The sequence below is a fragment of the Piliocolobus tephrosceles genome, chromosome 10 (assembly GCF_002776525.5).
Source record: "Piliocolobus tephrosceles isolate RC106 chromosome 10, ASM277652v3, whole genome shotgun sequence".
Classification (NCBI taxonomy): domain Eukaryota; kingdom Metazoa; phylum Chordata; class Mammalia; order Primates; family Cercopithecidae; genus Piliocolobus; species Piliocolobus tephrosceles.
In genome coordinates this window covers 113,835,864-113,863,044 of record NC_045443.1, presented here as the reverse complement: position 1 = coordinate 113,863,044, position 27,181 = coordinate 113,835,864, and the positions used below count along the sequence as shown (strand labels likewise).

Here is a 27,181-nt window from a genome sequence, read left to right as displayed (position 1 = left end):
TGGCTTCAAAGCGTCCTTTGGAACCAGCAGAGACAGACTGGAGGCTCATGGAGCCAAAGTGGAGATTACCTTCAGGCGGACGTCTCCGTCCTGCAAGGGTCTCCCAAGCCACTTGGTGGCTCAAAATGGACCTCGGACCCGCGCAGGATTTCTGGCCGAGGGAGGTAAAGAGGAGACAAGGGCACTTACCCCAGAGAGGCCGTGAGAGTGAGCGAAGCGGGTCTCAGGTCCTGGTCCGTCCGCGGCGTGGAACGAGGAGGAGGAGGCTCCCCGGACCCTGGGGGCCCTGAGGAGGGGTCTCCTCCCGGGTTCGGCACCATCTGTCTTGTTTTTCTAAGACCACCAGAGCGAGCACAAAAGAACCAGCAAGTAGGCAAAGGTCAGGCGCAAAACTGCAAGTTTATTTTAGTAACCTAAGGTGTGCGGGAGAAGTCTGTCGGCCTCCGGCAAAGGAGGCCGGCAGAGTCCCCCCGCGGTGGGGCTCTCGGACAGTCTTCCCACAGTCCCGACATCCCGACAGGAGTGGGGCTGCAAGAAGGCCGCCTGGCTCAATGGCGATTCGCCCACTTCGGCCTCCCAAAGTGTTGACATTACAGATGTGAGCCACTGCGCCCAGCCTCACCCTTGTCTTTTGGGGTAACATTAGTCTTTCCTTGTATGTCTTCACTTTTACCACCAGCTCTAGCACTGGACTGTTTTTTTTTTTTTTAATTTTTATTTTTATTTCAAAAAAAAAACCAAAACATCTTTTAAAACAAACCTTCAGAAAAGTTACTGTGTTTCTAGCATCAAGTAGAGAAAAATAAACACCACCACAAAGTGATGATATTACATGTACAGAATGTTACAAGTTTAAGGCCTATTTTTTTTGTAAATATTTGCAAACCTTTTATAAGCAAAACTTGTAAAACCAAATCTTACATGGAACCCTCATATAGAAAACTGTTAACATTCCTGCCTGAAGATGGTGTGGAGGCATTTGTCCTGAGGTCTCTGAGGTACCTTCACGAAACTCGATAATTTGGAGGAATACAGTTTGAAGAACTCTGATTTAATTTGGTCCCGCTGTTTTTGTATAAGAGGAAACTCAGACTAAAAGGTCCTATGTTGGTTTCTGTGGCAAGCAAGCATAAAATAAATCTGAAAAGTTTTAGCAAAGCCCGTTCATCTGCCTTCCAGGTATTGAGTCCTGGTAAGAACAGGAGTGCTTTTGTAAAACTTTGTGATTTCTCTTGTATTCATTTGCCAGATTTTCTTACATTTTTGAGATTCTTCTAACTTTGCATTTTCTCCTAAGCCTTTTGTGAGAAGCAACTTTTAATTTTTCTGAAGCCTTATTGAATAGGAGGACTTGAGTGAATCTGTGGGGAGATGCTGACCGTGAAGAACCCCAGAGGCTGGCAGGGGAAGAAGGTTAAGGGTTGGTGGATTTTAGAGAGAGGGGAGTTCCTTGTGCATCACAGCCACAGGAGATTTAAAAATGCGTAAACCGAGGGATGGGGCAGTGAAGTAACTTGCTCAGTGTCATACCGCTTTGTGGTGGTGCAGTTAGAATTGTGATTCTAACTGATCTCTAATAAGGCTGTGCTTTTTCAGCCATTTCCATTGTACTGTTTTGCCGTTAACTGTTGTCTGGATAGCTATAATATTTGAGTAGATATAGTGTTATATTTCTCAAGTTGATGACATTTCATCCTTAAATTCAAGACTTAGGTCCTATAAGTTGGTGTTTTTCTTTGTCTTTTAAAAAATCTTAAGCTCTGTAAAAGATTCTGCTTTGAACGAAGGGTACTTATATCTGCCAAAATCATTATTGAGCTTCTCTAGTCATTTATTTTCTTGAAATTGAAATGAAACTTTCTGAACACAGCCTTACTGAATATGGATTTAGAGCCATAATAATGCTTCTTGCCTCTGCAGATTCTGAATTGATCTGAGTTTGGCAGTGAATTATGTATGTGTTATTTCAGGAATTTTGCACATGCCCTGCTTTAAACCGCTGATTATTTTTGTAAAATGCTGTTGTGTGGATTTGGCTCATTCCATTGACGCTGAACTCATCAGATGGCTATATTGTCTTCTAGGAATGTGACTTGAATTGATTAAATGGCATAGGCGGCAACATCTGTTTTGTAAAGCTAGCTTAGTTTCCTAAAACTTTAAATTTTCAAATTTACACCTTACAAAGAGAAGGAAGTGTATTTCTTTAATGCCATAAAAAGACTTTCATGGAGTTTTGATGATAGCTTGTTTTAACCTTGCTTTTAACCTAATTCTTTTCAGAACTTATTTTCTTACTGTATTATATTGCACATTTTCAAGGAAAAGACATATTTGTAATGTTGGAAACTTTATAGTCTTATATGGATGGCTCTTAGATTTTTCAGGTCGTTCACCCGTTTGAAGATGTACAGAAAGCTTTGGATGGTCTCCTAGAAAAAAAGCACCCATACATGTGCTCCTAAAACTCTGTACAATTTTGGGAGGTACATATCCCTCTGAAGGGATATCACCTGTACATATCCCTCTGAAGCCTGCTGCCTCCTTGATGTCCGTTGCTTCACATGTGCTATTAAATGCATTAATTATGCTGCTGACTGTGCATATAAGTTACCTTTCTTTAGACACAGCTTATAGATTTGTTGAATATTTGGATCATCATTTTTAAAATCAAATGTTTTATGATGTTGATCTACATGTATCATTTTTATTTCTTGGGGTTAATGTCTATTTTTATTCTTTTTCTTTCATCCTTGTAATTTCTTTTTTAGTTAAGGAAATTTATCCATCTCATGGTTTCTTCATTTGTTATTACAACCCTTATTTGGATGAATTAATGACCAAGATTTATATGGTATTATAGTACATAGGCTTACCTGATCTAATCTTGTGGAAGACTTTTCCTCTATACTACTTCGCGTAACATTTTCAAATAATATTTTCAATTTGGGATAGAGGACTTTAAAGAAAATTAAGACTTTGGTAGAGATAGATACTCTCATGTGACATCCCATGGGGGCTTGTTTTTTTTTTGTTATTATACTGGTGGATATGTATTTTTATATTCATTTGATCCTAGTCTCTGTACAGTCAGTTTTCTTTTACAATCTGGAATTATGTCTACGTTTCAAGGCCAGCATGGGTATTTACTAAGTAATCTTGAGGATGACTGTTCTTCTTTTGTAACCTTCTCTCTCCAGATCTGATCTGTATCTATTTTAACCCAGAAGATGTGCCCTTTTGCTCACACCATCCCTCTTGTTTTAAGTTACAATGACAATAGCTATCTGATCTATGTCATAGGAATTATTATGACATTCTGTACCTCTCTAGCCCTGTATTAACAAAATTTAACTTGCTGAGTAGTGTTCTTATTTTATAAACTATTTTTAATCATTAAAAAATTAAGATTTATTGATTAAAATATAAATTGAGGCACAGTGAGTCTTTGAAGTGTGCTTCGTATAGACTCAGTGTGTGCTACTGCCAGTTTCATGCACCAGAACACTTTGCTTATTGCGTTCTTTTTCTCCTTGTGGGCTGTAGGCTCATTGAGGACAGTTTATGTGTATATTCTTCTGTTAGCACTTTTAACATAGTCCCTGTCAAGTAATTCAACAATAGTTGAACAATTGCTAATTGAGTGAATTCAGAAAGTTTCACAAATTAGACCTGACAGGAAAGGGTACATTTCTTCACCTGTTTTTCTTGAAGTTTCAAATTATTTTGAACTACAAATGGTATTTTACTAGTAAGTGTGAAAATTTATTGTGAATATTAATGTCTTACAATGTGTGATGAGAAAGGTGAGTACACTAGATTGTTAACATTGTACAGAGTACAGAAGTGCTTTGGAAGTGTTGAATGACTGCATTGTGGCCATTATTACTTTTTTCCTGGTGTAATAAGGAAATGCAATAACTAAAAAAAAAAGGCAGAGGATTGGTGGCACTTTATTAAAGAAATCTTACGTTGCTAAGATAATTTAGTCATGTAATGTTTTTAAAAATAGGCTATTTAAAATATGTTTCCTTTTTCCTCCTCCTCCTCTTTTTTTTTTTTGAAAAGCATCCTCCTGTCTTGGCCACCCAAAATGCTGGGATTACAGGCATGAACCATGGCACCCTGCCTTTTCCTTCTTCTATTCATCGATGACAATGTATTTTGGCTGTCTGCTGATTTAAATTATATTTCCTAGAAAACAGTCCAAAATACTCATATAACCTTCAACTCGAAATTATTTTCCTGAGAAAATTTGTCCTTCTGATTGATGCTCTTTAGTGTATAAAGGTATTAGTTGTAATTGATTGGCTTCTTTAAATGTTGGAAGTATGATGTTAAGGCAGATTTATTTCTTGAGGGGTGGAGATTAGATTTTGATACTGGACCAAAAAATGATTTCTCCTGGTGTAGGTTTGAATTAAAAAAAAAAAAAAAGTAGTATTTAGAAAGTGTGGATTCCTGGTCTTAAAATTTGATGACTGTTTAACCAAATGGGAACTGTTTTCCTGAAAGTGCTGTAGGGCAATCAGTGCTAATGCTTTTACATGCTTACTGAAAGTAGAAACTTAGGTGTTTGATCAGAGTATTTTCTAAGAAATAGAAAATGTTTAAAAGTCAGATGATAAGCTTGCATAAGCCTCAAGGGTGACACAATTTAGTATTCCTAAATAAGGACTTAGTGTTTCTTGCAGATGAGGATCTTGCAATAGGAAGCTATTTGACCTAAAAATAAAGTGTGCGTGAAGTGTGCTGTATCACTTTTGTGTAAACTCTCTTGATTTTCTTAAGCAGAAATGGCCGAGATTGGATTTACAAAGTCTGTTAAAATCAAAGCTTGCTTTACTGCGTAGAATAAAATGTGTTTCTGACTGACTAGTACTGTATAAAGTAGACCAGCTCTCTCATGCAAAAGCTGATACCGGACAAAAGATGGAAGAGACGAGAGAAAAAAAATGGGACCAGAATGGAAAGGGAATTGCAGAGGTGTGGCCGGTATTAGATTCCCAGAGCAAGGAGAAAGAACAAGCAAGTAAGAAGATGGTAACTTTTTCTCTAAATGGATCAGACAGTAGTAACCTTTACTTTATAGTCCCTAATCAGTGTGCCCACCTGTAGACATAGAAACTTCAGTGGTTCCTAGGGGCAGAGAGGTTGGGAATCAGGCCTTAAAGAGAGGCAGTAGGAGACATTAACTTTCTGTAATTGTACTCTGATATACTAAGACTTAATGACTTAGGTTCCTTAGCATCTATATCTTTTTCCAAAGCTGTAGCTGTAATTCATTTTACTATTTCTCCTCAAGTGTGTCCGTCCATTCAGTGTTGTTGTTATTCATCAAATAGGTTTTGCATGCTTATTATGTGGAGGGCAAGTCATAAGATCTTTGAGTGTAAGAGGAATTTCTTGGATCCCTTTCTTTATGGCACTCTTAGTCTAGTGGAGGTGTTAGAGGCAGGACGATGGACACTAAGAAAGATGTAATTATAAAACTGTAAGTTGTGGCAACATTAACTGATAGGATGCCGTGCTTCCCAGGAGAAACACTGTACTCCTTTGACCCCATGAGTGGAGTTGTCAGACAAGTCTCAGTGAAGAGGCATGTCTAAACTTCTGTAGGGAGTCAGAGAAGAAAAAGCAATTTATTCTGTTTGGGATTGATGAAAACATTGCAAATGTAGGTGGCATTACTGCCTTTAAAGAAGAGTTAGATTTCACCAGGAAAGAAGGAAGGAAAAGGTACTCTAAGCAGAAGACACGAGAAAGGCATGAATTTTTTTTTTAAAGTATGTGGTATGTGTGTGGGATATGTTGAATACCCTTGGGTCACTTGAAATAGAATTTTGTGTCAGCAGGGGAGAAAAAGGTAGGTTGAGGACAGCTTGTGATATAAGATCGATGGTACAGTTGAGACCTAAGCAGGTGGAAAAGATGAAATACTTTAAAAAGAATTTTTTTTTTTAACTTTGTAGTTCTCTGGTACTTTAAAAATAAAATATATATATATATATATATATATATGCAGTAAAAATTACTGGGTTCTTGGTGTGTGGAAGGAAAGTAACAACATACCATGTTTTGGTTATCTGCCATACATAAACACTATTGTTGGTATTTCTTAATGAGTTTGTGCATTCATAGGTGTTTGCTAAGTAAGTGTTCTCCTCTGTAAAAATTTCTTTTCAATGGAAATTCTTGCTTTTATATGAACATGTTAAAATTCTTTTGGCTTTCTATAAAACAAATGGATTGCTGGGTGATAAATGCCAATTTAAAATGTTACACTACTTTGATTAAAAAATTGTAACGTGTTGCTTTCTAATTTTCATAATTTTTAGCTAGCAGTGGTAACTGCTTTTTTTTTCTTCTTTTTCTTTTTTTGAGACGGAGTTTCGCTCTTGTTGCCCAGGCTGGTGTGCAATGGCGCGATCTCTACTCACCGCAACCTCCGAATCCCGGGTTCAGTGATTCTCCTGCCTCAGCCTTCCGAGTAGCTAGAATTACAGGCATGCGCCACCATGCCTGGCTAATTTTGTATTTTTAGTAGAGACGGAGTTTCTCCGTGTTGGTCAGGCTGGTCTTGAACTCTTGGCCTCCCAGAGTGCTGGGATTAGAGGCGTGAGCCACTGCGCCTGGCCAAGTAACTGCTTTTGAAGCAGTTGGAGCTCCCATTTGTGTCCCAGAAGAACATCTTACTGATGAAAATAGAGTAGTGGTTGTGCTAAATGACTGAAGAATGGACAAAGAGATAAAGCAGAGAACAGAGATAGAGATTCTTTGTGGCAGCGGGCCGGAGTCCTACTGACATTTACAGATAACTAAAGAAAGCATGTGGTGTGTTTCTTGTGCTGTCAGATAGATGCTGACTGAACTGTGCTAGTTAGGGAGACCAACCCTTCCGCTGGGTACGTGGTTTCATTTTTGCAGTTAGGCTGCAGGACTGCTGCTGTATTTTTTCATCCACCGAAGCTCAATATAATTTTAAGGATTATATGGCTGGAGGCTTAGACTAAAGTAAAGTGAATGTGCTGTTTATCACCAGCAAAGAGTATGCTTTGTCTTGAGAGAGAGAGACGCTGAAATGATGTTCTGTCTTATAGTTGGTGTTTTCAGACTTAATGTGGTTACTGTTCAAATTACTATATATCTTTGAAAGATTCCCATTGCTAGGTATTCCCATCAAAAAAATTACTAAGTAGATAACTAGATATAAATGCCTTCAAAGTTTGAAGACATGTCTGCATAATACCAAAATTAATGTACTTTTATTAATCTGATAGTGCCCTTAAAATACACAAAACTTTAACCAGTTGTACATTTTAACTAGTTTAGATAAAACCATCAGATTCTTAAGCTATGTAGACACAGCTCAACCATCAAAAAGAGAGTTAAAATTTTATAATATAAATGCAGCCTAAATTATCAGCCTTGTTACTTTTCTGACTATTTTAAATTTGGAGAGAAAGGTTAAGAGATACTTTTGATTGAGTAAATTGTGTTGATGGCACTAGGTTTGCTTTTTGTTTATATATATGGTTTTAGTTAACAAGAAAGCCTGTTACTCAATTCTGTAATCTACTATTCTAGTACTCCTCTACCCCAATCACAAGTTTTATTGCCACAGTTTTGGAAAGCTGTCTTCTCAGAAACTGAGTGCCTAGGAAAGTGAGAATACTAGGGCTTCAGCCACACTCTTATCTCATGCCTCATTTCTCTGGGTGTTAGAAACTGAATTTAAAGGACTGTTAAGTTGCAGCCGAAGACTGGGCCAGTCAGACTTTTGCTGCTGTTGTTGTTAATTGCACCTTATTTATTGGCCTTGTTTTTCAGTTTTGCTCTGTGGAAATACCCAGAGGACCTTTGTGGTGTTCTTGGGTAGCATGTATTCTATATACAATTTGGCCCTCGAAAGTGAGGTCACCAGTAAAAAATATAATTTAAAAATTAGGCTGGATGAATTAAACTGGTGATTTTTTATTTCTTGCTACTTGAAAGTTAGATTTCCATTAGATTATACTTTTCTTTGTTACGTTGTTGATCTGGATAATATATGATTCAGTGTAATTTTTTCTTTTCCCTTTGCTTTGCTTGTTCTGAAACTGCTGTTACATATATCGTCAAACTGTTTTCTGGCCTCCATAATATATCTTTAAAACTTCTTTGCATCTGCAACTTTCTAGTTAAATTCTTTGTTATTTTCTAGTTTATTAACTCCTTTTCAGTTTTTACTGTTTACACTTTATCTGTTATTCAGTTTTTCATTTCCATTGCTTATTTTGAAATTATTTAAAACTTACTTTAAGTTAAAATATTCATTCTTTAGCTTTTAAATTCTTTTTCATTTCCACCTAGCTTTGTTTCACTTCTTGTTTTGTGATTCTTTTCCCTTTATAAAAGAAATTTTACTCTTTTATAAGAGTAAAAGAGTGGCTCACGCCTGTAATCCCAGCACTTTGGGAGGATGAGGTGGGTGAATCGCTTGAGGTCAGGAGTTCAAGACCAGCCTGGCCAACATGGCAAAATCCTGTCTGTACTAAAAATATAAAAATTAGCTGGTGTGGTAGTACACACCTGTAATCTCAGCTACTTGGGAAGCTGAGGCAGGAGAATCGCTTGAACCTGGGAGGCGGAGGTTACAGTGAGCCAAGATTGTGCTACTGTAGCCTGGGTGACAGAGCCAGACTCCATCTCAAAAAAAGAAATTTTAAGCATACTATTTTCAGGTATTTTTCAGGCTTTTCTGTTTCTGTTTTGTTTGAAGGGATTTTGTATTTCAGTTGCTGTGTTTTTATTCGTTTTCTTTATGTCACAGTACAGCTTTGACTGGGACGTCCCCCCGCTCCCCACAGTCCCTTCTAGTAGTTTTTCTTAACTGCTTCTCCCTGTGGCCCCCGCCCCCACCAAGGTCTTAGATTGGCAGCAGAGGGCACTTGTCTCCCACTGATGGTAGATACACCTGCATCTTTGTTCCAGTTGGCCAGGCAGTGGGATAGTGTGGCTGAAGCCCTAGTATTCTCACTTTCCTAGGCACTCAGTTTCTGAGAAGACATGCTTCCTGAAAGCCCACACAGCTTACTTACCCCCAGGCAGCTGTTAGTAGCAGTTTATTTTCAGCCTAATTTCAGCCTCAGTCCCTTATCTTAGGTGGGCCACTTTTATTCCTGTTTCTATAGGATCTGAAACCTAGGCCTCCACCGGTATCCTTCTGAAACCAGAGCCTAGCAGCCCTATACGTTCTGCCCCCTCTCTGTTACATATTTCTGTTTCATGGTGATGCTGGTCTTTTTTAGTTAGGTATGTCTTTAAAATTTATTCTCCTGGATTTTATCTGTCGTTGCTTTGTATTTGAAACAGGGTGGGTTTTCAAAGCAATTTATGATGCCATCTTGATTGGAAGTTCAAGTAAATTAAAAAAAATATTGCTAGCTTATTTTATTTCCATGATACTTTATTTTTAACAAGCTTTTGATTTTTTAAACAATCTTGTGAATCTTTTCATATTCTCTAGAACATAGAAATATTTCCCTTTATGCAGTTCAGCCAAAGTTTATTTAGCATTGTGGGCTTAATGTTTTTGTGATGCTTTTGAATGTGGTTAAGGTAAATTTGATCAGATGGATTGAGGATTTGTAGATAAAGTAGTCCTGAATGATTTTTACTATGATTAGGAAATACCCTGTACTTACTTATTTTTTTGAGATGGAGTCTCGCTCTGTTGCCCAGGCTGGAGTGCAGTGGCACGATCTTGGCTCACTGCAAGCTCCGCCTCCCAGGTTCACGCCATTCTCCTGCCTCAGCCTCCCGATTAGCTGGGACTACAGGCACACGCCACCACACCCAGCTAATTTTTTGTATTTTTAGTAGAGATGGAGTTTCGTCATGTTGGCCAGGATGGTCTCGATCTCTTGACTTCGTGATCTGCCCGCTTCGGCCTCCCAAAGTACTGGGATTACAGGCGTGAGCCCACCGCACCTGCTAAAATGCCCTGTACATAAAAAGAAGTGGGGGTAGCTGGGAGTCGTGGCTCACGCCTGTAATCGCAGCACTTTGGGAGGCTGAGGCGAGTGGATTACCTGAGGTTGGGAGTTTGAGACCAGCCTGACCAACAGGGAGAAACCCTGCCTCTACTAAAAATACAAAATTAGCGGGGCATGGTGGTGCATACCTGTATCCCAGGAGACTGAGGCAGGAGAATTGCTTAAAGCCAGGAGGTAGAGGTTGCAGCGAGTGGAGATTGCATCATTGCACTCCAGGTTGGGCAAAAAGAGCGAAACTCCATCTCAAAAAAAAAAAAAAAAATGTAGGGGAGTGGGTATAAACGGGGTGTCTTTTTTCTTTTTCTTTTTTTTTGTTTTAATACCCTTCTGTCGTCTTCCCGTCTTTTTTCATTTACATCTATCTCTTTTAAAAATGGAGATAGGAAAGATTTTACAAATGGAGATAGGAAAGATTCTGATTGAGTTATCTTATTTAGGTTCTGGTAAAGTTTTATAAATTGTTGAAAGGCTGGAAACTTAATTGGAGCTTTTTAATAGTGAAATTGAACTGTGTTAATGTCTTTTTGCTAATTACTGTGATCAGCTTTAACCTTTGACTAGCTTCTCATTGAGTTCATTCATAAAGGTATTTCTTAGGAGATTGATGTCCAGTGATCAGTTTACTTGTGAGTTGCATTCCTCCTTTGGACTGGATGCGATTCTTGATTGTCACTATTCCCATGATGATTTCCTTTCTCTTGAGAAGCAGATATGTAGTTTTCATTTCTTTGTGCTTTTTCCTTTAATTTTGGGAACTCTTGATTATTAGTAATTAGAAATTCTTACCTTTTTTTCTTTTTAACAAAGAAAGGGAGGTGTTGGTGATTATTAGGATTTTTTTTTTTTTTTCTGAGAGATTTCTACTTCACACTAAATCTTCATCTTGACTAGATTTGATAATGCATTTAGATAAACTACTTGAGAATTTTTTTTGGAAATGCTGAAAAATAATTAGATGACTTGCATTTCAAGTTACTTCTAAAACAGTAAGTTAATATGTAGACCTATTCTCAGTTGATATTTGTGCTTGAGTTTAAAGTTTAAATTTTTTGTTTTTAAGACAAAGCATGGACAATATAATACTTTTATTATATTGAAAAATATTTTTGATTATTTCTAAAATAAGCTTCAGGGTAAAAACTTAAAATTATTGAAGACAGGATTTTGCTTTGTTGTCCAAGCTGTAGTGCAGTGGCATGATCACAGCTCCCTGCAGTTGCAAACTCCTGGGCTCAAGCCATCCTCCCACTTCAGCCTCCCAAGTAGCTGTGACTACAGGAGTGCCCTACCTTGCCTGCCTAATTTTTGTTTTTTTGTTTCTTTTTGAGATGGAGTCTTGCTCTGTTGCCCAGACTGGAGTGCAGTGACATGATCTCGGCTCACTGCGACCTCCGCCTCCCCAGTTCAAGCGATTTTCCTCCGTCAGCCTTCTGAGTAGCTGGGACTACAGGTGCATTTAGCCACGCCTGGTTAGTATTTTTAGTAGAGATGCAGTTTCACTGTGTTAGCCAGGATGGTCTTGATTTCCTGACATCGTGATCCGCCTGCCTCAGCCTCCCAAAGTGCTGGGATTACAGGTGTGAGCCACTGCACCTGGCCCATGCCTGCCTAATTCTTAAATTTTTTGTAGAGACAGGGTCTGTCTGTGTTGCCCAGGCTGGTCTTGAACTCCTGAACTTAAAGCAGTCTTCCTGCTTTGGCCTCCCAAAGTGGTGGGATTATTGGAGTATTAGAAATATGGGTCAGGATTTTTTTTTTTAAAATTATTCCTTAAATTGTTCTTGTTACTGTCCTGTAAGTGGAAGAGTCTTGAACTGTCCAGCTTCCTGAGTAGGTTGGTATAAACACTTTGACATATTTATGTTTCCGGTATATCTAATGTGACTTAAGGATGCACTGCATCCCTAGAATAAGTCCTGTGATGTTACAGAGAATAAAACCTTTATACTAATAAAGTGTATTTTGTTAACTGAGATTTTATTTCCCTCCTATTAAATGTGTTTAAGAGATTTTAATTTTCATTTATTAGTTTTGTTTTTGCATTTATATTCATATTTTCTCCTTTATGTCTTAGATTAAGCAGGTAGAAATCTTGTTACATTTTTCTTCAAAACAAATATAACTAACAGATACTAGACAGTTAAATTTTCTCCAACTATGTTGGCAGTTTTCAAATGTTGACATACATGCCATGACATTTGGGAGGCAAGAGAATGCTTGGCTACATAAGGGGTGGGGTCTGTTCATGGAAAGGGAGATGTGGGTCCAGGGCACTGGTTGTACAAAGGCAAAAGCCACCACCCTTCCGTAGCCCTGGAAGTTAGTTCATTTTATTGCTCTCATTGTTTTAGTGGGCGTTACATCTTTAAAAAATTTAACTATCATCTGCTTTCCTAGCATTTGGATAGTAATATTTTAGCACACTCATTTTAATTACATTCTATCTATGGTCATTATTAACTAAGAAGATTAATATCATTTTAGGTAGAATAAAGATTATTAATAGTTTGTGTGTATTCTCTTCTTTGCCTTCCCTTTGATAGTTCCTCGGTGATTGAAAATAATTTGCCTTTTTTACTTTTGATGCTATAGTACTTTTTAATTAAATCTAGATTTTTAAATTAATTAGTTAATGAATTAGGGATGGAGCCCCACTGTGTTGCCCAGGCTGGTCTCAAACTCCTGGGCTCAAGTGATCCTCCCACCTTGGCCTCCCAAAGTGCTGGGATTACAGGTATGAGCCACTGTGCCTGGCAAAATGCATATTTCTATGCCCTTAAAAAAATTCTAATGTTTTCATTTGATAGTTAAAACGAGATACATGTGGCTGGGTGCTATGGCTCATGCCTGTAATCCCAGCACTTTGGGAGGCCGAGGCGGGTGGATTGCTTGAGATCAGGAGTTTGAGTCCAGCCTGGCCAACATGGTGAAACCCCATCTCTACTAAAATACAAAAATTACCTGGGCGTGGTGGCGGGCGCCTGTAATCCCAGCTACTAGGTAGGCTGAGGCAGGAGAATTGCCTGAACCCAGGGACTGGAGGTTGCAGTAAGCCAAGATGGTGCTGCTTCAGTCCAGCCTGGGTGACGGAGTCAGACTTTGCCTCAAAAACAAAAACAAAAAACGCCAACAATAGATGCGTGTTTAAATTCAGAGTTTGACTATTGTTACCCTGTACTGATCCTTGAGAGCACCAATATACTTAATAAACTGTAAATAAATAGTAGTTAGAAGGTAGAATTTTCTTTGAAGTATTTGATGTTACTGTTACATTCCAAATACTGAAGTATTTGGAAATTACTGTTTCTTGACTGAACCAAGCAGTAATTTTTCTTTTTTTTTTCTTTTTCTTTTTTTTTTGGAGACAGAGTTTCATTCTTTTGCCCAGGCTGGAGTGCAGTGATGTGATCTCAGCTCACTGCAGCCTCCGCCTCGTGGGTTCAAGCACTTCTTCTGTCTCAGCATCCCAAGTAGCTGGGACTACAGGTGCGCACCACCACGCCTGACTAATTTTTGTATTTTTAGTAGAGATGGGAGTTTCACCATATTGCTCAGACTGGTCTGGAACTCCTGACCTCAGGTGATCCACCCGCCTCGGCCTCCCATGGTGCTGGGATTACGGGTGTGAGCCCCTGTGCCCAGCCCCAATCTTCAAGGTAAGCAACAGAAACATCCCAGAATAGGAAAATCTCATACTTGCATTGACAAGGTCAAATTGTATTGTTTTCACATGTTTTTTACAAAGTACTTGTACATCACAATTTATGCTGTAACTAAAACAAGTAAACCTTTAAAAGCATGAAATGCAAAGGAGTACTTAGTTTTGATTCATTGATTTAACCAAACGTATGAGATTGTTTGACAAGTTGCCTAAATGATAGTGTTTTGGATTGCTTCCTGAAAAAAATAGGGCTTGAAGCTGTTGATGTAAGGCATATGTTGCATAATAAGGAGGAATGTGTTTTAATTCAGATTTGATGTAGTGAGCAATTTTTCTATATTCAGAAGCTCCATAATTAACAAGAATGAACCTAATTGAAAACTGTTTCAAAGCAATACTTCATTAATTTCCTTTGCAGATTTTGAAAAAGTCAAGTTCAAACATCAAACATAATAATCCATAACAATCCATCAAACACAATAATCCATTGATGATTATCAAACATAAGCATCCATTCATGATTTTAAAAATGTCAGAAAAATTGTAGTGGGAGAACTTGATAAAATTCTACCTATGAAACTTGATAAAGATCATCTACAGAAATCCTATAGCTAAGATTATTCTTAATGGTGAAAAACTGAATAATTTTCTCCCTAAGATAAGGAACAGGACGAGAATATCCACTCTTGCCATTTTTATTCAATGTAATACCAAAGTTCTAGCCAGTGCAATAAGGCATGAAAAAGAAATAAACGACATACAGATCAGAAAGAAAGAAAACTGTCCCAATTTCCAGATAACATGACTGTTTACCTGGAAAATCCCAGGGAATCTATTTAAACTCCTCCCCTCCCTCAAAAAACACCTAGAACTAATGAGTGAGTTCAGCAAGGTCACAGAGTACAACAAAATAAACACACAAAAATCAGTTGAATTTCTGTATACTAGCAATGACCATGTGTACACAAAAATTAAAAATACAGTACCATTTATAATTACTCAAAAAACTGCTTAGGTTTAAATCTGACAACTCTAAAAACTACATATAGCTTTTCAACCATTGCTATTGGAGTGGTTGCACATCCATAGTCCAAAAAATGTCTCCTGACTTGTCCCAAACTTTATGCAAAAGTTTATTCAAAACAGTTCACAGACTAAATGGAATAAGTAAACTATACAACTTTTGGGAAAAAAAAAAATCTTTGGGATCTAGGATTATAGTTCTTTGATACCAAAAGTATGGTCGGTAAAAAGATAAATTGGACTTTATCAAAAATTAAAGCTTTTTTCTGCAAGAAACCCCTGTGGGAGGATGAAAAGATAGGCTACAGAGTGGGAAAAAATATTTGCAGACCGCATGCCTGACAGAGAGCTAGTACTTGAATAGATAGAGATTTTTCAACACACAGTATTTAAAAAAAAAAAAATCCAAATAGTACAATTAGAAGATGGGCAAAAGACATGAAGAGATATGTACACATGGCAAGTAAGCACATACAAAGATGTTCAGCATCATTAGTTTTTACCAAAATGCCATTTAAAACTACAATGAACTCTCATTACACACCTGACAGAATGACTAAAATGAAAAATTAGTGACAACACCAAATGCTGGAGAGGATGTTTCTGGAGGGTCTACAAAAACAGTTTAGAGTTTCTTAAAAAACAAAACATGCCAACTACGATTTAGCAGTTGTACTCCTGGATATTTATCCCACAGAAGTGAAAACGTATGTTTGCACTGAAACCTATACATAATGTTTATAGCAGCTTTATTTGTAAAAGCCTAAATTGGAAATAGCCCAGGTCTCCTTCAGCAGATGAAAGGTTAAACAAACTGTATATCCATGCAATATAATACTACTGCGTGACAAAAGGAACAAAATCTTGATATACAGTAACCTGGATAAATCTGCAGAAAATGATGCTGAGTGGAAAATAAAATCCCAAAGGTTATACAGTGTATGATTCCATTTATGTAACATTCTTGAAATGACAAAGATACAGCAAAATTAGTAGTTGTTGGGGTTTAGGAGGGGTGGAAGTGGGAGGAAAGTTAGTGAAACTATAAAAGGGGAACATGAGGCATTCTTGTGATGGAAATGGTCTGTATCTTGATTGTATCAGTGTCAATATGCTGGTTGTGATATTGTACTATGGTTTTGCAAGAGTTAGCATTGGGAAAACCGGGTTAAGGGTACACTGAATCTTTTGCTATTATTTCTGACAGTTGCATGTGGATCTGTGATTATCTCACACAAACTAAAACTTAATTGGAAATTAATATAAGTGAATTACTTTCCCCCTTACTAGCTAGGGACTCATTTGCTATTTTACCTAGCTTCTTGGTATTTGTATATATTGCTGGGTATGTAAGATTTGAACTGAGATCACTATCTGTTTCTATGACTATTTCCATTCTTTGTAAGTTGAAAATTGAGCATCTTTGAACAATGGATCCTTTAATTTTGGTGTAGATTTCTTTCCCTGTACTTTTTTTACATGAATACTTATGCTCAAAGTATTCAAAAACACAGTTGTAGAAATGTAAAATTGGTCTTGTTAGCCATAATATAATTAACTTATTCCTTTATGTTTATAATTTCTTTTCAGGATTAATAGCAGCTGTGACAGGACGGTGATTTTTTTTTTTTTTATAATTTGTTAATTATGTAATGTAAAATGTAGTACTGGTGAGGAGCCAGTAATGTTGCACAGATTATTGTAGTCCTGAAGAAACACAAACGAATCCAATGAATGAGTGAGAAAAGTGACACTATTGTTGGCACTCTGAAGTTCTGCAGGGACTTACATTGTGGCTAAAATCAAGCCTACCTTCTTGCTGTGTTCAAGAGGCTTTTCATTGATTTCTGTTGACAGGAAAAGTCTTTTTTTTTTTTAAACTTAAAAAAAAAAAGAAAAAAGGCAATACTCTCTAGGCCCTGTGTGTTATTAAGATCTTTTAGTAGTGAGTTGCTCTTTCTCTGGGAAATTGGCTGTTAAAGTCAGAGGAAGCTCTTAATAGTTTGCATGGTGTTTGATTAAATGGAACAGTTGGGTCAGTACGGATTCCAGATTTAATGGAGCAGATATTCACTTCTAGACATCCCCTATGATTAGCATAGTTATATCTTCTATATTATAGAAATATAATTTTAGGATATACTCTTGTGCATTATAAAATAAATATGTTAGAGAAAACCTGATAAATTGAATTTTTGTGGGGAAAGACTTAAAAGCATATGACTAATATATAGCTTCTACATAAAACAATATGTGTCCAGCATTGTGGGATAGTTTATAGTTCTGAGGCAGTCTATTAAACCATGATACTGGAAGAAATGACAATGATAGACACTGACATAGGAGCATTATTTGTGCGTCAGGCTTTGTTCAAAGCAATTTTTATGTATGAACTCATTTTATCATTACTGTGAGGTAGGGACTATACTATGATTTCCTGCTGATTGACAGGAAACTGAAGCATGGAGAGGTCAAGTAATCTCTCAAACCAAAGAACACGTAAGTGAGAGAGGAGGGGCTCTGGCTCCATAGTCCTTGGTCTTAACCACTATTTTGTATTGACTTCCATAGAAAAAATAGACCACATTATAGCTGTAATAAAATGCAAAATTTCACTTTATAGGTAATAGCCTGGAATTGGTGAGCTGGAGTCATTAAGGCAGTAGGCAGTTCAGCAAAAACAACACGGGGCAAGTGTGGGTAGGAAAGTGCTAGCTGCCTGAGTTCAAAGCATTGGGTATTAATATACATGCTGTGTGCGGCATAGCAGGAAGCAGCTGTTTAGAGTTGAAGGTTTGTTTGGGAGAGCAGTAGAAAAGATGGGTTTGATTAGTTAAGAGAAAGAATTTTGAATGGAAGAGCGTGAACTTGGGAACACATTTTCTAGGTTGCTGTTGAGAGGAACAACAGTGGTACATTAAATATGGACTTTTAGAACTAGAGGAGATTATAAAGGTTATTATTGGATCTGTGCTCTTTAGTGTGTATGTGTCTACCCTTTTTTGTATTTTAGGTTTTGACCTTTTGCTCTTGATTGTCCAGAGACAGGGTGGTGTAGTGAAACAAAAATGGTAAACCAAGTTTCACAAAGCTTGGACTTTAGTACCAGCTTTTCCATTTTCCTCACTGTAAAGATGTTGTATGGGTTACTTAACCAGTTGGGATTTAATTTCCTTGGCTGTATAGTGGACTTAGTGTCACATCTACCTCAGGATTTCTGTGACAATTAAGTATGATATTTCAAGTCTTCTAACTTACTGGATCTAAATAAATTATTCCTGGAAAAAAAAAAGTTTGCTGTGTAATAAAGCCCATAAACAGGCATAAAAAAGCAGGTATAGAACTTGAGGTGTTTTGTCACCCTTTCTCCCCCAGTGGTGTGTGTAGGAAGACTTTGCTTCTTTCTGTAAATCTGATGTCTAATCTCTTCTGACTTTAGGTTCAATCAGTTGATTATTTTCATTCAGCAGGTGTGATCGGTTCGCAGAGTTTCCAGTCAAGTAGGAGAGAGAAAACATAAAGATATACAACTAAGTAAAATGTTATATATAAAATGTTTTATGAAATAATTATAGCTATGCTATGTTAATTCAGCAATTATTGCTGCTTTGGGGGAATGAGAAGACTTTGAGGAGGAGATCGTATTTCAAAATGATGAGGTTTGAAAGAAGTGTATGATGAAATGCAGAAAGGAAGAGGTAGAGTATTTGTTTCAGGAGAAGGGAATAGAGTGAATAAAAGCATAGAGAAAGAAAAGCATATGATGGGCTGGGCACCGTGGCTCAAGCCTATAATCCCAGCACTTTGGGAGGCTGAAGTGGGCAGATCACGAGGTCAGGAGTTCAAGACCAGCCTGAGCAACATGGTGAAGCCCTGAGTTTACTAAAAATACAAAAAAATGAGCTGGGCATGGTGGCGTGTGCTTGTAATCCCAGCTACTCAGGAGGCTGAGGCAGGAGAATCGCTTGAACCCAGGAGGCGGAAGTTGCAGTAAGCCTAGATTGCGCCACTGCACTCCAGCCTGGGTGACAGAGCGAGACTCCATCTCAGGAAAAAAAAAAAAAAAAAAAAAAAAAAAAAACATATGATGAAAAAAATTGATATTTTTCTAGTAAATTAAATGTGGCTTACCAGGAGTAACAGGAAATAGATCAATAAGGTAAAATGAGACCAGATTACTGAGGGCTTTGAGTAGTATACTAAAGAATTTTGGATTCTGCATGTTGTTAATGTCATGGTCAGCATTCCTGTTGATTTTCATCAGGTATTACCTAATAGCAGTTACAGTCTTATTACAAAGATCTTCAGAGTCTCGTAAAATTTTGTGTTGGAAATTATACTTCAAGAATGAATCTATGTCCTCTCTTCTCTGAAATGTAGATTAAAAAAAAAAAGAATGAACTTGTGTTATAGTGATCAAGTAAGTCTTGTTATTCATATTCTAATAAAAAATAAGAAAGATGTTTATTTTTGGTTTCCTTTGGTTATCCAATCATATTGCTTTCTACTGACCACTTTGTAAGTAGTAAAGATTTTGTAGTCTTTCATACCTTGATTAAATAAACCCTGATTTTATGAATTTTTATCAAATGAGGCACTTCGAGGATAAAGATGTTTGTTAACATTTCTTGGTGTACATTTTGGATATAATTTATGTGGTTTGCTGTCTGCTGCTGTATGAAACAAATATTTTAGATTGTTGGATTTTCTTAGAACTTCTATGATTCATTAACACAGACACTTCCTGTGAATATATTTCTAAATGTATTCTTTTGAAATCCAAACACTGGGTCCTTGTGAAAAATTCCACCACCATACACAATACTATCTCCAGCAGGCATAGGTCATAAAATATTTGGTAGTGATTGTCAAATAAGCCATACACTGTATTGAAACTTTAATAGAAATGACTTTTGGTTCTCTTGTAAAACTGAGAATGCCAATTCAAGTGATAAATAGTTAATGGTTTTTAGATATGTGATTTAAATCAAAATAATGGCTTTTATTAATTTTTTTTTTTTAAGTGGGGTGAATATTTGACATCAGAAAAGTAGTTCAGACCTGCAACTTAGAGGTCTGGTATAATTGACATCTCCAAAAACTGTTCGCATTCCAGGTTGGATAAATGGTTTATTGTTACCTTACTGGCATTTTGAGGATTTGCCACGAAATTTTTTCTTAAGCTATGTTTCTTTGAACAAGCTTAAAGTTTTTTTTTATTCTTATTGTTTCCTGGAAAACCTCATTTCAGTGACAGATTTGATTCAAAGTGAGACATTGGCTAGTTGCCACTTAGCTAAACACATCCCTCTCTTCATTGTTGTACAAACCCCACATTTCCTGAAAGTATAGTCTCCATTTATTCACTTTAAAAAACTTTATTTTGGATACTATCCGTATTTTGTAACTGCTAGTTTGCTTCTGCTTTCTTTATTTAATATTGTAATAGAATATCATCCACTGAATTTACTGCAGATTGATTGCAATTATCCTAAAAGTTTAAGGTTTAACTAAAGATTGTGGCAAATTTACCAGAGGGGTTCTGCCTTTCTGAAGTAGCCTTCTTCGTTGTGTTCTCTGTAGCTAATGAATAGTACATTTGTCGAAACCCCGTGTTTGTTTAAAATCAGTTCATTGGATTCACCACTGGAACAGTGGCACAGTGAGGTTAGATTGTAAGTGGTAATCCTTCTTAAATGAGGATTAAAGGGAGTTGGCATAGTGGTTTGTAAACTGTATTTGGAGCTTTGCTGGCTTCCACTAAGTGTAATGTACAAACCTCAGAATTTCATCATAACCTGGTTATCTGAAAGACAGTCATCTTTTTGTCAAGGAAGCCCATACACACACACACACACACACACACACACATTTTTAAAATCTCATTTTACCCGCACCCACACACCATTTTTTTCTACGCAAGAATTTAGGGAAATAATCTGATGTTGATTTTCCCCCCTTGCCTCTAAAAATGCAGTGCTACCTAATTTCATTGAATTCTGTAAAATTTTTTTTTTTTTTTTTTTTTTTTGAGACGGAGTCTCGCTCTGTCACCCAGGCTGGAGTGCTGTGGCCGGATCTCAGCTCACTGCAAGCTCCTCCTCCCGGGTTCACGCCATTCCCCTGCCTCAGCCTCCCGGGTAGCTGGGACTACAGGCGCCCGCCACCTCGCCCGGCTAGTTTTTTGTAGTTGTTAGTAGAGACGGGGTTTCACTGTGTTAGCCAGGATGGTCTTGATCTCCTGACCTCGTGATCCGCCCGTCTCGGCCTCCCAAAGTGCTGGGATTACAGGCTTGAGCCACCACGCCCGGCCCGAATTCTGTAAAATTTTTAAAATAAACAGATATCGTGAGCATATTGAAAGGTTTGTCTTTAAAAAATGACATTTCACCTTAAAGGGGGTTTTACTTGTGATACAAAGTTGATTTAATGGTCTTAGTATCAAAATACATGTTTGTTTATAGTTGCTAAGAATTGTCAGTTTAGGATTTTATAAGGAGATATTCAGAAATTTGGTATTTCAAAATCAGACGTCATTCTTGGTAGTACTAGTCATTTTACTTTGATATGTTTTATAATGCTGTTTTATACCGTAACTCAGTTATACAGACTGACATTGTGAATTTGCCTTTTACAGCGTAGCTGATGAGTCTGATATTTGAGTATCACTGAACTGAAGAAGTTGCTCATAGCTGATATTCCAATTGAAAACTGTATTATTTGGCCACAGCATGGTTTGTGTAAAACTCAAGTTTTGGCACACATATAATCTGCAGAGTAGCTTTAACCACTATGAATTTATTTCCCAGTATTTTCGACCCAGGTAAGATGTTATAAACTGCTGTCAGTTCTGAACTCCTGTTGTTTTCAAATTTCTCTCTGATCCTTTTAAAATTTGGCTTCGGTACATTTAAATCAGCTTATCTCAACAATTTTTGGTCTTTTTTTTTTTTTTTTTTCAGATTTGTAAACTCTTAAGAAATACATGCAAAAATACATTCATTCTTTCTTTTGATTAACATTCACTGCCTGACTGCTGTGTGGTTACTAAAACAGTCTTTAACCTCAAGTAGCTTAAAATCTCAAGAGCGGAGACAAGCTGCATACCTTTGTGTAGTACATGAAGAGCAGCATGTTAGCAGGGTGATCAAAGTGCTCTGAAAGTGCCCACAGGAACTTCAGGTGGGAGGTGGGAGGGAAGACTTGGGTGGGGGGCATTCTTGAATTGTGGCTAGGATTTTGGGGTGAGGAGAGTAAACATGTAATAAATGTTAGAGTGCATTAGTTTCCAAATTGTGTTTTTTGGGTCTCCAAGTTTGTCACCCTTCTACTTTTCCCTTGCTTTCTGTTCGGATTGATACAGTAGTGAGTGAGAAATTGACATGTCAGAGAGAGAGAGAGAGTGAGAGAGAGTAGAATTGCTGGAGCAGTGTTCTTCAGTAAGCTGTAGGAAATGGGAAAAAGTACAGAAGTGTAGGGGATTGGCAACAGGTAAGAGCAAAGGATGTATTTTCTCTAGAATAAGAGAAAGGAGAGAGTATGGAGTACGAAGGCTGATAGGTGGTAGATGTGGAATGTGGAATTTCTCTTTCAGTGGTTTATGTCAATGAAAAAGGAAGGTCATCAGTTGAGACCAAAGATAGGAGAAGAAGTGTCAGAGGTTTGTGGAGAATGCCTAAGAAAATGGTTAGTCATGGAGGAGAGTGGCTAAGGGAAGGGCTTAGGGAAGTGTGATTTGATTTCTGTGCAATGTCAAGAGCCCACTTGAGTTGTGGTTATTAATTAAAGTAAGACCAGTTCGAATGGGTTTGGGTTTTTTCTAACCATATTCAACAGCACAGGTTCAGGCATAGATTAGGTTTGTGAGTTGGATTTAGATGAGAGAGGGTCAAGGGAGGTGGGGACATGTGTACAGGAGTGATTATAATGACTGGCAATGTAATCGAAAGAGGGAGAAGGCATGAGGCAAGTGGAGAATAGTGAAAGGTGGTTGGACCTGTGGAGTTTTCCAGTTCCGCAAACCTCACTATGGAAACAGCAGTTTGCAATGTGGTTTTAGTCTCAGCATTGGAAGTTGGAGTATGTTTAAGCAAGCAATTAAAAGAAAATTTTGTTGTGAGATTCTTGTAGGGCTCCAATTTTAAACAAAACCATAAATTGAAGAAATGTCTTAAGGTTTTTCTCATTTGGTTCCAACTCACAATCATTAGTTAAAACTTTGATTTATGGCCGGGTGCGGTGGCTCAGGCCTATAATCCCATGACTTTGGGAGGCTAAGGTGGGCAGATCACCTGAGGTCAGGAGTTCGAAACCAGCCTAACCAATATGATGAAACCCCGTCTCTACTAAAACTGCAAAAAAAAAAAAAAAAAAAATTAGCCGACGTGGTGGCATGCGCCTCTAATCCCAGCTGCTGAGGAGGCTGAGATCAGAGAATTGCTTAAACCTGGGAGGCGGAGGTTGCGGTGAGCCAAGATCGCGCCATTGCACTCCAGCCTGGGCAACAAGACGAAACGCCATCTCAAAAAAACAAAACAAAAACAAAAAAACAAACTTTGATTCACTTTAAAGAAATTATTGGGATAATAGTAAAGAGTGTTATGTATTCCTGTTGTGTAACTTGCCAGTACCAGATTCCAGTTGGCTGATATGCAAAGGAAATGTAGGTTTGGCGATGACCTGTGTGTTCTTGAACAGAAGATTAAATGAATGATAATTGTTTCTTTTTTAAAACTTGGATTGCGGACTTTTTTTTAAAAGAGGATTTATAAATGATGTGTACAGGTTAGATTTTTGAGGGGACTGTTTTCTGTTTAAGAAATAACTCATTTTGCCGGGTATGATGCCTCATGCCTGTAATCTTAGTACTTTGGGAGGCCGAGGTGGGCAGATCACCAGGTCAGGAGTTCGAGACCAGCCTGACCAACATGATGAAACCCCATCTCTACTGAAAATACAAAATGTAGCCTGGCGTGGTGGCATGTGCTTGTAATCCCAGGTACTCAGGAGGCTGAAGCAGGAGAATTGCTTGAACCTGGGAGTTGGAGGTTGCAGTGAGCCGAGATCATGCCACTGCACCCCAACCTGGGTGACAGAGCAAGACTCCATCTCATAAAAAGAAAAAAAAAAAAGAAGAAATAACTCATTTTCAGGTTCCTCAGAAATTTCTATCACATATAAACAATGTAATTATATAGTAAGGAAGAACTGTTACAGCTTTGACTAGCCCTTTAGATTTCATTGAGACTTTAGATATCTTACTATATATATCACTTTAAAAATCTATTGAAACCGCTTAATCACGATTCTGCCTTTTTTGTAGGTGAGTAGATGCAGTAGTGAGCAGTTAGAATTGCAGGAACTGTGTCTTTTAGTAGTTGAAGGGGGCGGGATCTCGTGTAGATCTGGAGGGACTTAAGAGCTGCATACCTCATCTCTGCCACAGTTTCTTAATTTTGGCACTACAAGTTAAGTGTCCCCTATTTGAAAAGCTTGGGACCAGGCGTGTTTGAGACTTTGGAAATTTTCAGATTTTGGAATGTTTGCGTATACATAATGAGGTATCTTGGGGGATGGAACTCAAGTCAGAACATGAAATTTATTTATGTTTCATATACACCTTATATATACAACCTGAAGTTAATTTTATGCAGCACCTTAAATAATTGTATGCAGGAAACAGTTTTGACTACTGCAGCCTGTCATAGGAGGTCAGCTGTGGAATTTTTCGCTTGCGGTATCATGTTGGCACTCAAAAAGTTTTGGGTTTTGGAGCACTTTGGATTTCAGATTTTTGTGTTAGGAATGCTCAACATGTATTGACATTTGGGCTGGATGTTGTTTGTGGAGCTGTCTGTCCTGTGTATTATAGGGTGTTCAGCAGCATCTCTGGCTCCTGCCATTGGATGCCAGCAGTACCAAGGCAGTGCCGCTGAGCCACAGTGATTAAGGTGAAATCTTTTCACCTTTACCTCTTAGCTTAATTAATTGCAACAATTTTGAAATGCAAAACACCACAAAGTAAGTCACTTGGATTGTAGAGATTCTCAAATAAAGGAAATTCAAATTTATGAGATGTGACCAGCATCTTACCGGTGTTATTTGTATGTCTTTGGAATTTTTTACAGTTCTTTTGGGTAGTTACTTACACTCCTTTTAATAGACATGGTCACAGACTCAGAATATAGCTGATTGTATTTGGGCAAACAACTACTAATTATCTAATGAGGCACTGTCCCATGGAGAATGGCCGTATCCATCCATGTAGGGTTGTATGTAAGGCTTTCACCTCATCTCTTTGGCTCTCCTCCCTTCTCTTTTTTTTTCTTTCTTCCATTCTCTTCTCTTGTAACCTTTAAAAAAAAGGTTATTCACTGCTCAGGTACCTGAATGTCCCCATTATCTGACACCACTGTTTGGCTTTGAAATGCCTTCATAGAGTGTTTGTTTTTGGAGAGAGAGTCTTGCATGTCGCCCAGGCTGGAATGCAGTGGCATAATCATAGCTCACTGCAGTCTCTATTTTCTCGGTTCAAGCGCTTCTTCAGCCTCAGGCTCCCAAGTAGCTGGGACTACAGACTACAGGTGCGTGCCACCATGCCTGATAATTGTTTTGATTTTTAGTAGAGATGAGGTGTTGCTGTGTTGCCCGGGCTGGTCTCAAACTCTTGAGCTTAAGTGATCCTCCTGCCTGGGCCTCCAGAAGTTCTGGGGTTACACACGTGAGCTACTGTGCCTGGCCCAGATTCTACATTATAATATAAGTTAAGGAAGAAAAAGATAATCTCTTGTATTTATTGACACCAAAATACTCTTCTTTAAAAAAATTGTGTACATACACACACACAGGTAAATTGTCGAATTTTTAATTCTTTTGTGGTAAGAAGTTCTTAACTTAAAAGTTTGGATTTAATTCATTAAGAAGTATAACCAGAGTTATCCAGTACCTTTCCAGGTTGAATAACTGTATTCTGCTTTCACTGTTTCCTATTTACTTTTGTTTTACACAGAAGTTATATTTGTGAATATATTTTCAAAATGCAGCTTCAGTGGAGAAAATTAGAATACACTATTCAAAATGGGTAGGGGAAACATGAATTCATGGCACAAATTCATTCTTATACACTTTGATTTGCTAACAGTGTAACTATATAATCTTTAATACAGTCTTTATATTCAGAGTGTGCTTAAAAAGGTGTTAGATTAATTTCTCATGTCAGACTGTCTTGCAGACTCTAAGCAGTCACCATATTTTAGAAGCGAATATTCAGTTCAATTAAGCAAAAATATTTTGGAATTCCTCATATTTGCTGGATACTGCTTAAGACACTGTCCTTTGTCGGGAGGCTAGTGGGAGGAAAATAAAGACAGACTTAATTCTTTACTATGAGGTGAAGACAAGGTAAGTGGGTTGTAAGAACAGTGTAAAAGTATCACAGGATTAGAGTGTTCATTTTGCTGCTAACAAAGATAATATTCATGTTCTTCTGTTTGTATGTTGGATACTTTTAATATGAGTGGGGAAATTGCTGTTTTTCATTTTAAATGATTATGCATAGCTTTTCATAGTTATGCAGTTGAACTAAGCTCCAAAATTGACTTTAATTTTCAGAATTGTCTGGTACATAGCTTTGCAGTTCAATTCAAAGAAGAGTTTGCTCCTCAATTCCTTAGGACTCTGGCTCCTCCAAATTATGAAAAAAATTGAAATTATTTGCCAAAGAGTACAGACAGATATTTGCAAATATTTCAATATAAAAAATACTTTTACCAGTCTTTGGTGGAGTATCAAAGAATACTGTAATAGCTGACCATCATATACATAATACATATCTATGGAACTGATGCTGAAAATTCTGTGACCTCTGTTAACAGTTGTGACTGGGAGGCCAGGCGTGGTTTAATCTCAGCACTCTTTGGGAGGCTGAGGCAGTCAAATTGCTTGAGCCCGTGGGTTTGAGAGCAGCCTGGGCAACATGGTGAAACCCAGTCTCTACCAAAACAAACAAACAAAAAAGCAGGGTATGGTGATGTGCACCTATAGTTTCAGCTACCTGAGAGGCTGACAGGGGAACATCACCTGAGGCCGGGATGTTGAGGCTGCAGTGAGCTGTGATTGTGCCACTGTACACTCCAACCTCGGCAACAGAGTGAGGTTCTGTCTTTAAAAAAAAATTTTTCTTGGGAATTCCAAAGAAGGAATTGATATAACAGATTTAAGATTGTTGTTACTAAATACTTTTCCTTACACTGACTTTTTTCTGAGTATTACAGTGAACTCTTTTAATGTGTTACCTTTTTCCTCATAGGTCAGATTTACCTTTTTGTATATTTTTAATAACGGAATTAAACTACTCAGGTAGATAATCATTAATGAAAGAGGCCTATCTTAAAAACAGTAAGAATAGTATGATTACCAAGTAAATAAAATTACACTTTAGAAAACATCTCAAATAATAATG

The 27,181-nt window shown here is 37.6% G+C and overlaps 1 protein-coding gene across 3 annotated transcripts in view; it reads left to right on the top strand.

Annotated features, from left to right (window-relative positions):
- MED13L (mediator complex subunit 13L) overlaps positions 1-27,181 on the top strand; it is a 321,531-nt gene that overhangs the window by 77,451 nt on the left and 216,899 nt on the right. Inside the window, exon 1 of one of the 3 annotated variants that reach the window (XM_026456567.2) lies at positions 21,062-21,544. The exons of 1 other annotated variant lie outside the window; for it this stretch is intronic. In XM_026456567.2, coding sequence (XP_026312352.1) covers positions 21,514-21,544 — 31 coding nt within the window. In that variant the 5' untranslated portion in view covers positions 21,062-21,513. Of the gene's footprint in view, positions 1-21,061; positions 21,545-27,181 lie in introns of those variants that run through there. One more of the 3 variants, XM_026456566.2, reaches the window with a different exon arrangement.